Source organism: Rana temporaria, chromosome 5 (assembly GCF_905171775.1).
Source record: "Rana temporaria chromosome 5, aRanTem1.1, whole genome shotgun sequence".
NCBI classification, from domain to species: domain Eukaryota; kingdom Metazoa; phylum Chordata; class Amphibia; order Anura; family Ranidae; genus Rana; species Rana temporaria.
Genome location: NC_053493.1, coordinates 35,295,555 through 35,308,244, shown reverse-complemented (window position 1 = coordinate 35,308,244; position 12,690 = coordinate 35,295,555). Strand labels below are relative to the sequence as shown.

General features: G+C 42.1%; 1 protein-coding gene across 2 annotated transcripts; it reads left to right on the top strand.

Annotated features, from left to right (window-relative positions):
• Window positions 1–255: 255 nt before the first annotated feature.
• Window positions 256–2,421, top strand: FZD1 (frizzled class receptor 1). Of its 2 annotated transcripts, XM_040352387.1 has the most exons (2): window positions 256–2,071; window positions 2,127–2,421. In XM_040352387.1, exons 1-2 carry the CDS (start codon window positions 434–436, stop codon window positions 2,142–2,144), a joined length of 1,656 nt encoding a protein of 551 aa, XP_040208321.1. In that variant the 5' UTR covers window positions 256–433; the 3' UTR covers window positions 2,145–2,421. The 2 variants fall into 2 exon arrangements, with proteins under 2 accessions (XP_040208321.1, XP_040208320.1); XM_040352386.1 differs by having other exon boundaries at window positions 256–2,421.
• The last annotated feature ends 10,269 nt before the right edge of the window (window positions 2,422–12,690 follow it).

The window sequence follows — 12,690 nt, the reverse complement described above, 5'->3', positions numbered from 1 at the left end:
GAATAATATTGCATAGTGTATAATGTTCAGCTTGGCTGTCTCCTGTCTCATAGAAAGGCGCCTTTTCTAATCATTATAAAGCGACATGAAAACTATTCTCTCCGGTTATTCATTCTTTCCATGCAGAGGAGCGCAGCCGCCCTCCCCGAGCATGGAACGGCGCCGCTCGGTCAGGGAAGAGTTGCGCGAGGATCCCTTACTTCCACATTACAACTTGGCGTCGGTTTCAAGGCTCCTCCCTCCCAGCCAAGAGGCGGGCAGCGGGGAGCCTGGAAACAGCCCAGACGAGTTGAAGGATTGACACAAATGGTCAGAGTGAGTTGCGCTCCGCTCCGGTCTGCAGTCCGCGGGAGAGAAGGTGAGCGAACACCGGACCGTCCGCCGCGGGCCAGCTTCATGCTGCTGCACTGTCCTGGCGAGGGATCATCCCGGCATGGCACGGCGGGACTCCTCTAAACTTTGCAGCCTGCTGGCATTCTTCCTGCCGCTGGTGGTGTCGGTGTCGGCTCAGTATAATGGGGAGAAAGGCATCTCTATACCGGATCACGGCTACTGCCAACCCATCTCCATCCCTCTGTGCACTGACATCGCCTACAACCAGACCATCATGCCCAACCTTCTGGGGCACACCAACCAGGAGGACGCCGGGCTGGAGGTGCACCAGTTCTACCCCCTGGTGAAGGTCCAATGTTCCCCAGAACTCAAGTTCTTCCTGTGCTCCATGTACGCCCCGGTGTGCACCGTGCTGGAGCAGGCTCTGCCGCCCTGCCGGTCCTTGTGCGAACGGGCCAGGCAGGGCTGCGAAGCCCTCATGAACAAATTCGGCTTCCAGTGGCCCGAGAGCCTGCGCTGCGAAAAGTTTCCCGTGAACGGCGCCGGCGAGCTGTGCGTGGGGCAGAACACGTCCGACAAGGGCACCCCCACCCCGGCCCTGCCCGAGCTCTGGACCAGCAATCCCAACATCAGATCCCCCTACCGGGACAAGTTCAGCTGCCCCAGGGCCCTCAAAGTGCCCGCCTACGTCAACTACCACTTCCTGGGGGAGAAGGACTGCGGCGCCCCCTGCGAGGCCGGCAAAGTCCACGGGCTCATGTACTTCGCCCCCGAGGAGCTGCGATTCGCCCGCATCTGGATCGGCATCTGGTCGGTGCTGTGCTGCGCCTCCACGCTCTTCACCGTGCTGACCTACCTGGTGGACATGAAGCGCTTCAGTTACCCCGAGCGGCCCATCATCTTCCTGTCCGGGTGCTACACCATGGTGGCCATCGCCTACATCGCGGGCTTCTTGCTGGAGGACAAGGTGGTCTGCAATGACCGTTTTTCCGAGGATGGCTACAAGACGTTGGCCCAGGGCACCAAGAAAGAGGGCTGCACCTTCCTCTTCATGATGCTCTACTTCTTCAGTATGGCCAGCTCCATCTGGTGGGTTATACTCTCCCTGACTTGGTTCCTAGCGGCCGGGATGAAATGGGGGCACGAAGCCATCGAGGCCAACTCCCAGTACTTTCACCTGGCCGCCTGGGCAGTACCAGCCATCAAAACCATCACCATCCTGGCGGTGGGGCAAGTTGACGGAGATATCCTAAGCGGAGTTTGCTTCGTTGGTATCAATAACGTGGATGCCCTGCGTGGATTTGTATTGGCCCCACTTTTTGTTTACTTGTTCATTGGCACGTCCTTCCTCCTGGCTGGCTTTGTGTCCCTCTTCAGGATTAGAACCATCATGAAACACGATGGCACCAAAACGGAAAAGCTGGAGAAGTTGATGGTGAGGATCGGGATCTTCAGCGTCCTCTACACCGTCCCCGCCACCATCGTTATCGCTTGTTATTTTTACGAACAAGCCTTCAGGGAACAATGGGAGAAAAGTTGGGTGAGCCAGACCTGCAAGACTTATGCCATCCCTTGCCCCAGTACCAACCACCCTCCCATGAGTCCGGATTTTACAGTCTTTATGATAAAGTATCTTATGACTTTAATTGTCGGAATAACTTCTGGCTTCTGGATTTGGTCGGGCAAAACGCTCAACTCGTGGAGAAAGTTTTATACGAGACTCACCAACAGTAAACAGGGGGAGACTACAGTCTGAGGGGCCCCTGACCTTCGACTCTTCCTTTTTTTTTCAGGGGGAGACTACAGTCTGAGGGGCCCCTGACCTTCGACTCTTCCTTTTTTTTTCAGGGGGAGACTACAGTCTGAGGGGCCCCTGACCTTCGACTCTTCCTTTTTTTTTGTACAGTGTGTGTTTTTTTTTTCCATGTAAATAATAGTTGTAACATTTTGTAAGTATATTTTGTATTTAAATGACTCCAGACCTTGCCTTTTTTTTAAAGAGAAAAATAAAGAAAATGTAGAATGTTTTTAACTCTTCGGAGGTTCTAAGGCTTCTTGGGTCTTAGATTTAAAAAAAAAAAAAAAAAACGATTTGGTTTGTTACGCCATCTGCTTAAAGATAAAAACGCTTTTATTTTTGGGAGGGGGTGGTTCTTCACAAACAAGGACTTTGATAGCACTTGTAAGCAGCTTTTTATCTTTTAGCCTAACAACAAACAAAAAAAAAAACTTTTGGCCTTCCACAAGCTTTTGCACCATGACCTTTTATCAAGTTCCATTTTTTTTTCTCTATTTTTTTTGGGCTCTTCACAATCCGACAGCTTCTCCTTTCATAAGCTTGAAATTTAAGACTTCAAAAAGCTTTGCCATCAGAATTTTTTTATTTATTTTCTTTTTTAAAGAATAATTTTAAATTTTGCTTACATTTTTTTTTTTTTATTAAAAATCCATAAGCTTGAAATTTAAGACTTCAAAAAGCTTTGCCATCAGAATTGTTTTTATTTATTTTCTTTCTTTTTTAAAGAATAATTTTAAATGTAATTTTTGCTTACATTTTTTTTTTTTTTTTTTTTATTAAAAATCCTCAAATATTTGCATTAAATTTTAAGCTTAAAAAAACTTGGAAGATATCATTTGAGGTCAACATGGATTACAATTATTTCCTTTTTTTTTTATTTTTTTATTTTTTTAAAATATTTTAGATTTAAAAAAAAAAACAAATCTTCTTTGTAGAGCTCACTGTGTAAAAGCACTTTTCTCTGCCCTAGTAAAACTAGTGACTCTCCATATTCTCATTCATTTCAAGCTTAAAGTTGATTCTTTTGTTAAAAATTCTCCGAGGTCCGCCTTTGTTTAACCTTGTCAGCTCCTGATACAAATCTTGGAATCCCCATTTGGCAGAGCACAGATTGATTTAACTAGGTAATTGCCAAAGTGGGCACAGTTAATTGTGCTGAGGGTTAATTAGACAGATAGATAACAATAGGCTAAATGAATGTATTATTTTGTCCCTCTTTTCTTTTTTTTTTTTTTTTTCCTTTCCCTTCCTGCATAGCAGCGTGTTTATAGCAACAGGGCGTGGAGTAAATTTTGCTGTGGAATGAAGGCAATCTTGCTTTGTACGTGGTTAAAAGCTTGTAATGGACGCTTTAAATTGGAGTTAATACAGTTATTAAGAGCCATATAGTATACCACAAGGCTTTTTTTTTTTTTTTTTTAAATCCTACTTAGAACCACACATAAGCTAATCAACTGTCTTGCATATGATTTTTTATTTCAATAGCTATTTTATTACAACCTCCTTTTTTTTTTTTTAAGCCTTTAAATTTTTACTATAAATACCGACTTTAGGGTAACCCCCCCACACCACCACAAAACCCTTTTTTAATTCACCACCAAACGTCCTGCTTGCTTGGTCTCCAGATTTCAATATATATTGAGTATGTCTGATTTTTAGCTTCCTAAATGTATATTTTCATGCCCCTGGAAAAATGCAGTGTTTTTTTCCTAATAAGTATAGTTTCTGTTTTTGTTTTTTTTTTTGCTTTTCAGAAGATCATTTTATATTTATAGAGAAATAGTTTATATATGCATATATCATTTTTAATTTCTTTGCAATAAATACAAAATCAAGGACTGATTCAAAGTGCCTTCTTTTTACCTTCTGTTCTCACACCACTCAGAACCCCAATATATTAATTTTGTGTTCTTAATTATTTTATTTTTTTAAATCCGGCATAAAACAAATAAAAGTATGACATTCATCAGTTTACTTTTTTTTTTTCTTGCTTGAAAATGGAACGTTTGGTTTCTTGTTTACTCAAAAGCTTCCCTTTGCTTTTTCATGTGACAATAATAGAATGTTTATACTTTATAGGGCTGTTTATGTCATTTTTATCCTTGAGTTACCTTTAAAAATACAGCCATCTATTTCAAAGGAAGATGTGTTTCTTCATGTGTTCCAATCCTGCATATCTCTGGATATAAGTTTTATTTATTTTTTATTAATATAACATTCTAAAAATTGGACCTCCATAGTTTACAGGGCTGTTTATGGGGTTTTAATCCTTGAGTTACCTTTTAAAAATACTCCCATCTATCTCATAGGAAGATGTGTTTTTTCATGTGTTCCAATCCTGCATATCTCTGGATATTCTTTTTTTATTTTATTTTTTTTATTTAATATAACATTCTAAAAATTGAACCTCATACTTTACAGGGCTGTTTATGGGGTTTTAAATCCTTGAGTTACCTTTAGAAATACAACCATCTATTTCTTAGAGAGATTTGTTTCTTCATGTGTACTAATCCGGCATGACTATGGATATTCTTTTTTAAATTAATATAGATGCCCCCCCCCCCCCCCAAAAAAAAAAAAAGAAAAATTATAATAAATCCCCTTGTTAAATATTCCTTTCAACACATTATTATACCTACTCACACATAAGCTTGCTAGCAATCAAAAACACAAATGTTGAATGTCAATGACTAAATATCAAAGTAGAAAATATAAACAAGCAGTGTGGTCAAGTTATCTATTGTGGGTATAATGATGTTTATTTAATGCTTTTTTAAAACTGATTTTTGTAAAACTCAATTGTGCAATTTGGAAACTGGTTTATTGAGGAGTTTTTAACCATTAAAAGCAGGCCTTAAATAAAAAATTATATATATATATATATATATATATATATATATATATATATATATATTTTTTTTTTTTATATTTTTTTTAACAGGCCAAAAAACAATAAATTAATTAATATATAAATGTGTTTATTTTTTGTGTTTTTGATCTATTAAAAAAAAATAAAAAATAAAAAAAAATATATATATATTATAGATCAAAAACACAAAAAATAAACACATTTATATATTCATTTATTGTTTTTTGGCCTGTTAAAAAAAAATATAAAAATTATATATATATATAAATATCTTATCTTATTTACAGACCAAAAACACAAACAATAAATGAATTAATATATAAATGCGTGTGTGTGTGTGTGTGTGTGTATTTATATATATATTTTTATATATATATTTACAGACCAAAAACACAAACAATAAATAAAATAATATATAAATGTATTTATTTTTTGGTCTGTAAATTGTTTTTTTTTTTTAATAATTTTTTAAATCTGTAGCTGTAAATATAAGATATATTAAGGACCTGTGTGGAAATGATTGTATTGCTAATAGAAGACAGTGGCACTCTAGCTGACCTTTTCCTAAGGAAGGATAACGAAATCTGTACCCTTGGTGGTTCCTATGATCAGCACCCTTGTTTTTTTGGCCCGGTTACATAAATGTGTTGCATCAATAACTATGTTTACACGGTCTGTTCCAGCTGTGAGTAGTACGCTGCCTATACTCAAAATGGTCTTTTTGTGCCTGGAGATGCTGGAGGAGGCCTTTGGCCCATCCCTATAAGCTCTCTCCGTCTCCTCCTCTATCTTGAAATCCCATCAGGCCTATAGAGTGAAAGTTTGGCTGTAGCACCGTGGCCTGGGGGGACAAGTGCCCCTCAGGCTAGTGCAATTTTAAGAAGTTTCAAAGCTCACAAATTGAAGGTTAGCTGCCAGTCACAAAGCTCGTGACGGTAGGATATTTTTGGAATGGTGGTTGTCAGTCACGGCGACGTCAACAGCGTCAGGGAAGCTTTTCTGTAACAGTAAAAATCTTCAGTAGTAAAATTCTATAAATTGATTTGTTACATATTTAAAGACAAATCTGAGATTATTTAATAATAGTGCAGAGAGCAGATGTGTGTAATAAGCCGTGGCATGTAAACAGAAATCTTTTACCTAGTTGTGTGTATTTTTTAGAGAGTGTGCAGCTTGCGTAACTATTGTAATATTTCAGTTTTTATTCTTTTGTGTTTTTTTGTGTGTGTTAATGTGACTTAAAGTGGAGTTCCACCCATAAATATAACATTACATCAGTAGTTTTAAAAAAATGTCATTAGTCCTTTAAGAATTTTTTTTTTTTTTAGATGCCTTCAAAGTGTTGTTGCTAGGCAGAATAGTTAATCTTCCCACTTCCTGCACCTAGGTGCTTAATGCTTCCTAACCTACACCGCACAGACTCCTGGGAATGTAGTGGGTGTAACTTTCCAGGAGTCTGTGCACTCCCCAGTCTCGAAGAATCATGTGACTTGGACAGTACAGGTGCTGAAACCTGATCTGAAACCTATTACACTGCTTGTGCAGCACTGAGCATGTGCGAGATCTGCAAGGCTGAAATCCAGGAAGTCATACAGTCTGGCTTCATGATGCCCACACTTAAGATGGCCCCAGTCAATTTCTATTTTATAAAGTGTCTAAATGCTGTAACAACCTAACAAAACGGACCTTAGTTTACAGACTAACTTTACTAGAATACATTAAGCTTGTGTATTACAGGGGTATTTATATTTAAAAAGTGAAATTGTGGCCGGAACTCCGCTTTAAGCTGGCCATATATCATTTTTTTAATTATTATGTATTTATTGTTTGCTCATCCTGCAGGCTGAAAGAAAAAAAAATATCTGACAGATTTCTCCATCTCCATGTGGATAGACAAATCTGCAGTTCCGATTACTTTTTCCTGACAGCCCTTGCCGCTGGCAGAAAACACTCCTGTGATCTGTTTTTAGCAGACAGCGGGCTGATCGAAGCCAGTTGTCAGCTAACGTCACAGAGCTGGACCAGGCTTGGGAAAGATTGCGACAATGGAGTCGGGATCCCTCCACATACCTGGACTGGAACGCTGCTCAGCCTCTCAGCAAAGCGCTGAGAGCCTAAGCTGGCCGTTCCCATCCCCCCTCTACAACTCAGCGCTCCAGTGAGCGAGGAGGGGGCAGAACAGAGACTCGGCGACTCACAGTCGGGGAGCTGTGAGAACCGAGCGATCTGTTGTGTTAGATCGCTCGGTTCTCAGTCTTATAGGCCCTGAGGGAATGTGTTTTTTTCACCTTAATCCATCTCATGCATTAAGGTGAAAAAACACCTTGCACTCTCGGGCCCCCCAGCTCCCCGTTTTACTTACCTGAGCCACGAAACTCTGTGGGCTCGTTCCCGTGATGGTTTCTCCCAGCTTGAGGCGACTCGTCATTGGGAGATTGATAGCAGCGCAGCCATTGGCTCCCGCTGCTGTCAATCAAATCAATAACGTAATGTGTCGGGGGGGGGGGGGGGCCTAGTGATACACTCAGGGCCGATCCGCCCTATAGGCTCACTATGCAAGCCGCTTAGGGCCCCGCAAAGCTGCGGAGTTCCCCCCAAATTACTAGAGGCCCCGCCTGGTGAGAAGTCATTTTCGCCCCCTCACCCCACTTCTCAACTCGCTGGCTGCATGGGAGAAGAGGTAAAAAGTCAGCACCCCCCGCTTCTCACTTTAATGTAAGATGTCATTTATGACAGCAGAACACCCCTTCCCCCGCTTCTCAACTTTAATCGGTAATGTGACATGTCACTGTTGGCAACGCAAAATCCCCCTCGCTTCTCAACTTTAATGTGACGTGTCATTTTGCTTAGGGCCCCAGGGAGGTCAGGATCGGCACTGGATACACTTGGCGGCTATATCACGGGAGCGTGCCCGCAAGCTAACCCCCTTGGGAGAACGCTTCCCAAGAAAGGGGGTTAGCTCTTGCGGGGAGGAGCCGAGACAGCCGCAGAGGCACCCCAGAAGTCGAGGATCGGGCCACTCTGTGCAAAACGAACTGCACCGTGGAGGTAAGTATGTCATTTAAAAAAAATATATATATATATACGTTTACAACCCCTTTAATACACCTAGGTAAGTATGATTATAAAATGAAAAATATCCCCATATGTCTCTTTTAAGGTGAGTTTATGGGGATTGGAGGGACTCTTTCCAGAGTCCAATGGCCCTCTTCGGGTAAGGTGACCATGGGGTTTTAATCTCTATCTAAATTATACAGTGCAAAATCTGGTGCAACTTTCCATGGTATTTCCGAGTATTTCCGAATGGCTCCAATCTCCTCTGGCGCCCCCGTACCTCTGGCCAAATGTGGTACTGCACACCGCAGAGGCTTGAATCCTGCTTGTGTTGCGAGACAACACTCACAAACCGAGTCAGAATTTAAAAAAAAAATATTCCTCGTATTGTGAAACGCTTGTTAACCGCGTTACTCGCAATCCGAGGTTCCACTGTATTTGGTGAAGTGGCTCTGCAGCTCACGCATGTTTTTGGAAATGTGTGCAAATTAAGCCCCTGTTTTTAACACATACTGTTAGACAGGATAATTCAGTTGGTTGCAGGCTGGTCGGTAGGTTGAGCCAGTAATTTTCTTTGGTTTTGTTTTACATGCGTTGCCTTTCCATGTGCTTCTTGCTGCAAAGGCCAGTTATAGATGTGGGCAGTGGCCATTTGTTGATAGTGTGCAAAATCAAAACTTGCTTAACCACTTAAGGACCGCCTCCTGCACATATACGTCGGCAGAATGGCACGGCTGGGCACAGGCACGTACCTGTATGTCGCCTTTAAGAGCCAAGCCGTGGGTCGTGCGCACGCAACCAGGTCTGAACCTCCGTGCCCACGAGACCCGCAGACCCGATCGCCGCCGGTGTCCCGTGATCGGTCACAGGAGCTGAAGAACGGGGAGAGGTGTCTGTAAACACAGCTTCCCTGTTCTTCTCTGTGGCAGTGACACTGATTGTCTGTTCCCTGACATAGGGAACGACGATCAGTGACATCACACCTACAGCCACATCCCCCCTACAGTAAGAATCACTCCCTTAGGGCACACTTAACCCCTTAGCGCCACCTAGTGGTTAACCCCTTCACTGCCATTGTCATTTTCACAGTAACAATGCAGTTTTATAGCACTTTTTGCTGTGAAAATGACAATGGTCCCAAAAATATGTCAAAAGTGTCCGAAGTATCCGCCATAATGTCGCAGTCACTAGAAAAAAAAATCGTTACTAGTAAAAAAATAATTATTAATAAAAATGCCATAAAACTATCCTCTATTTTGTAAACGCTATAACTTTTGCGTAAACCAATCAATAAACGCTTATTGCGATTTTTTTTTTTTTACCAAAAATAAGTAGAAGAATACGTATCGGCCTAAACTGAGGAAAAAAAAAATTTTTATATATATTTTTTGGGGATATTTATTATAACAAAAAGTTAAAAATATTGATTTTTTTTAAAAATTGTCGCTCTATTTTTGTTTATAGCGCAAAAAATAAAAAACGCAGAGGTAATCAAATACCACCAAAAGAAAGCTCTATTTGTGGGAAAAAAAGGACGTCAACTTTGTGAGCCACGTCGCACGACCGCGCAATTGTCAGTTAAAGCGACGCAGTGCCGAATCGCAACAAGTACTCTGGTCTTTGACCAGCAATATGGTCCGGGGATTTTAAAGTAGCAAAGTGTGGCGCCATTCCACGAGCGTGTGCAATTTTGAAGTGTGACATGTTGGGTATCTATTTACTCGGCGTAACTTCATCTTTCATATTATGCAAAAACATTGGGCTAACTTTACTGTTTTGTGTTTTTTTTTTTTAAAGCGGCAGTTCACCCAATTCGGTTTTTGTTTCTATTCTAGCCTTAGATTCCTGCTCGTTTTGTCTAGGGGAATCGGCTATTGGTTTTAAAATATGATCCGTACTTACCCGTTTTCGAGATGCATCTTCTTCCGTCGCTTCCGGGTATGGGTCTTCGGGAGCGGGCGTTCCTTCTTGATTGACAGTCTTCCGAGAGGCTTCCGACGGTCGCATCCATCGCGTCACTCGTAGCCGAAAGAAGCCGAACGTCGGTGCGGCTCTATACTGCGCCTGCGCACCGACGTTCGGCTTCTTTCGGAAAATCGTGACGCGATGGATGCGACCGTCGGAAGCCTCTCGGAAGACTGTCAATCAAGAAGGAACACCCAGTCCCGCAGCCCATACCCGGAAGCGACGGAGAGGATGCATCTCGTAAACGGGTAAGTACGGATCATATTTTAAAACCAATAGCCGATTCCCCTAGACAAAACGAGCAGGAATCTAAGGGGAAAAAGTGTGCGCTATGGGTGAACCTCCGCTTTAAGCACAAATATTTTTTTTTTAAAACGCGTTCGAAAAATTGCTGTGCAAGTACCGTGCGAAATAAAAAGTTGTAATGACCGCCATTGTATTCTCTAGGGTCTTTGCTAAAAAGCATATATAATGTTTTGGGGTTCTATGTAATTTTCTAGCAAATAAATGATGATTTTTCCATGTAGGAGAGAAATGGCAGAATTGGTCTGGGTGTTCCAGAAAGCCTGAAGGTGCTCCCTGCATGTTGGGCCTCTGTATGTGGCCACGCTGTGTAAAAGTCTCACACATGTGGTATCGCCATACTCGGGAGGAATAGCAGAATGTGTTTTGGGGTGTAATTTGTGGTATGCATATGCTGTGTGTGAGAAATATGACAGAAACGAGAAAAATTTATTTATTTTTACCGAATTTTCAGTCTTTTTTCTTTTATAGCGCAAAAAATAAAAAACCCAACAGTGATCAAATACCACCAAAAGAAAGCTCTATGTGTGTGAAAAAAAGGACAAAAATTTCAGATGGGTACAATGTTGTATAACTGAGTAATTGTCATTCAAATTGTAAGAGCACCGAAAGCTGAAAATTGGTCTGGTTAGGTTTAAGTGCCCAGTGGTCAAGAGGTTAAAGGACTGCTCCCCTTTATAGTACATATTTAGACGATTTTTGTTTCATAGCTGACTTATTATGGCAGCATTCTGTGTATTGTTAAAAAAATGAAGGGTAAATTGGTAAAACTATTTGGGAACGGGCAGGAAAATCAAAAGTTGCGTAAATTAAAAATCTGGCCACACTCGCACTGGCACCACATATATCCCCTGCATCAATCCATACATCTAAGCTATACTGAGTAGGAACTGCCCGATACTGTCCCTTTAAGCTTCCAGACCCAGAGAAGAGGCCGATGAGTCAGAGGCGGCCAATGTGCTTCTTATTATGGGATAACCCTAATTTGCAGGGGTTTCCTCCACTGGGGAGATTCTCCAGTGACATCATAATGGGATAATAGAACATTTACCAGGTTCTCCAGTAGCTGAGAGGCAAAATGGCATTGAATCAAATTCAGAAAATGGAAGCCCTGAATATTATTTCTGTTTGCTACTCTTCTGGAATTGGATGTGCTCAAGGAATGCAGGGTGTCCGGCCGTGATCAGTCACTGAGCAATTTACAAGGATGTGCAAGGAAAGAATAAATGATAAGCAACAATCTGAAAAGAAAATATAACAAATCTGTAGGCATCATCCCCGTATAACCCCCGAAAGCCGAGGAAGCATAAATGCGTAGGCTCGGCGTGAAAGTGTTATAGTGCCGTCGTACGTGTTGTACGTCACTGCGCTTTGCTCCACCATTTTTTTTTATCCGATCGTGTGTAGGCAAGGCAAGCTTAACAAGAATCACGTCGAGAAAAACATTTAGCCAGATTCAGGTAGAGTTACGCCGGCGTATCAGTAGATATGCCGTCGTAACTCTGAATCTGCGCCGTCGTATATTTAAGTGTATTCTCAAATTGAGATACACTTAAATCTAGCCGGCGCCGTCGTATGTTAGCTGTCTATTTACGCCAGCTGCTAGGGGTGTGTACGCTGATTGACGCCTAGAATGCGTAAATCAGTGAGATACGCCTATTCACGAACGTACGCTTGCCCGTCGCAGTAAAGATACGCCGTTTACGTAAGGCGTTTTCAGGCCTAAAGATTTTCCACCAAAAAGATGGCGCAGCAAATGTTAAGTTTTTTAATTTTTACGTCATTTGCGTAAGTCATCCGTGAATGGGGCTGGGAGTAATTGACGATCACGTCGAAACCAATTAGTCTTTGCGGCGTAATTTGGAGCATGCGCACTGGGTTACGTCCACGGACGGCGCATGCGCCGTTCGTTAAAAACGTCATTTACGCGGGGTCATACTTTATTTACATAAAACACGCCCACCTCTTCACAATTTGAATTAGGCGCGCTTACGCCGGCACATTTACGCTACGCCGCCGTAACTTAGGACGCAAGTGCTAAGTTACGGCGGCGTAGTGTAAATGTGCCGGCGTAAGCGCGCCTAATTCAAATTGTGAAGAGGTGGGCGTGTTTTATGTAAATAAAGTATGACCCCTCTCTAACTTACGGCGGCGTAGCGTATATGAGATACGCTACGCCTGCCTAACGTTAGGCACGTGTACCTGAATCCAGCTAATTATTTTTTCTAGGACATTAAAAACGGTCGTGTGTACGCGGCATGAGAGTTCGAAAAAGGGGGCAGAGAGGAGGGCTCTGAGAGCTGATTGGAGGGAAGAGCCACCCCCCCTCTACACAGCACAGAGGGAACAGAGCTGAGGCTGTCAATCA

Excerpts from the sequence above, each read along its gene's own strand:
- FZD1 (XM_040352387.1), top strand. The coding sequence starts at position 434 with ATGGCACGGCGGGACTCCTCTAAACTTTGCAGCCTGCTGGCATTCTTC.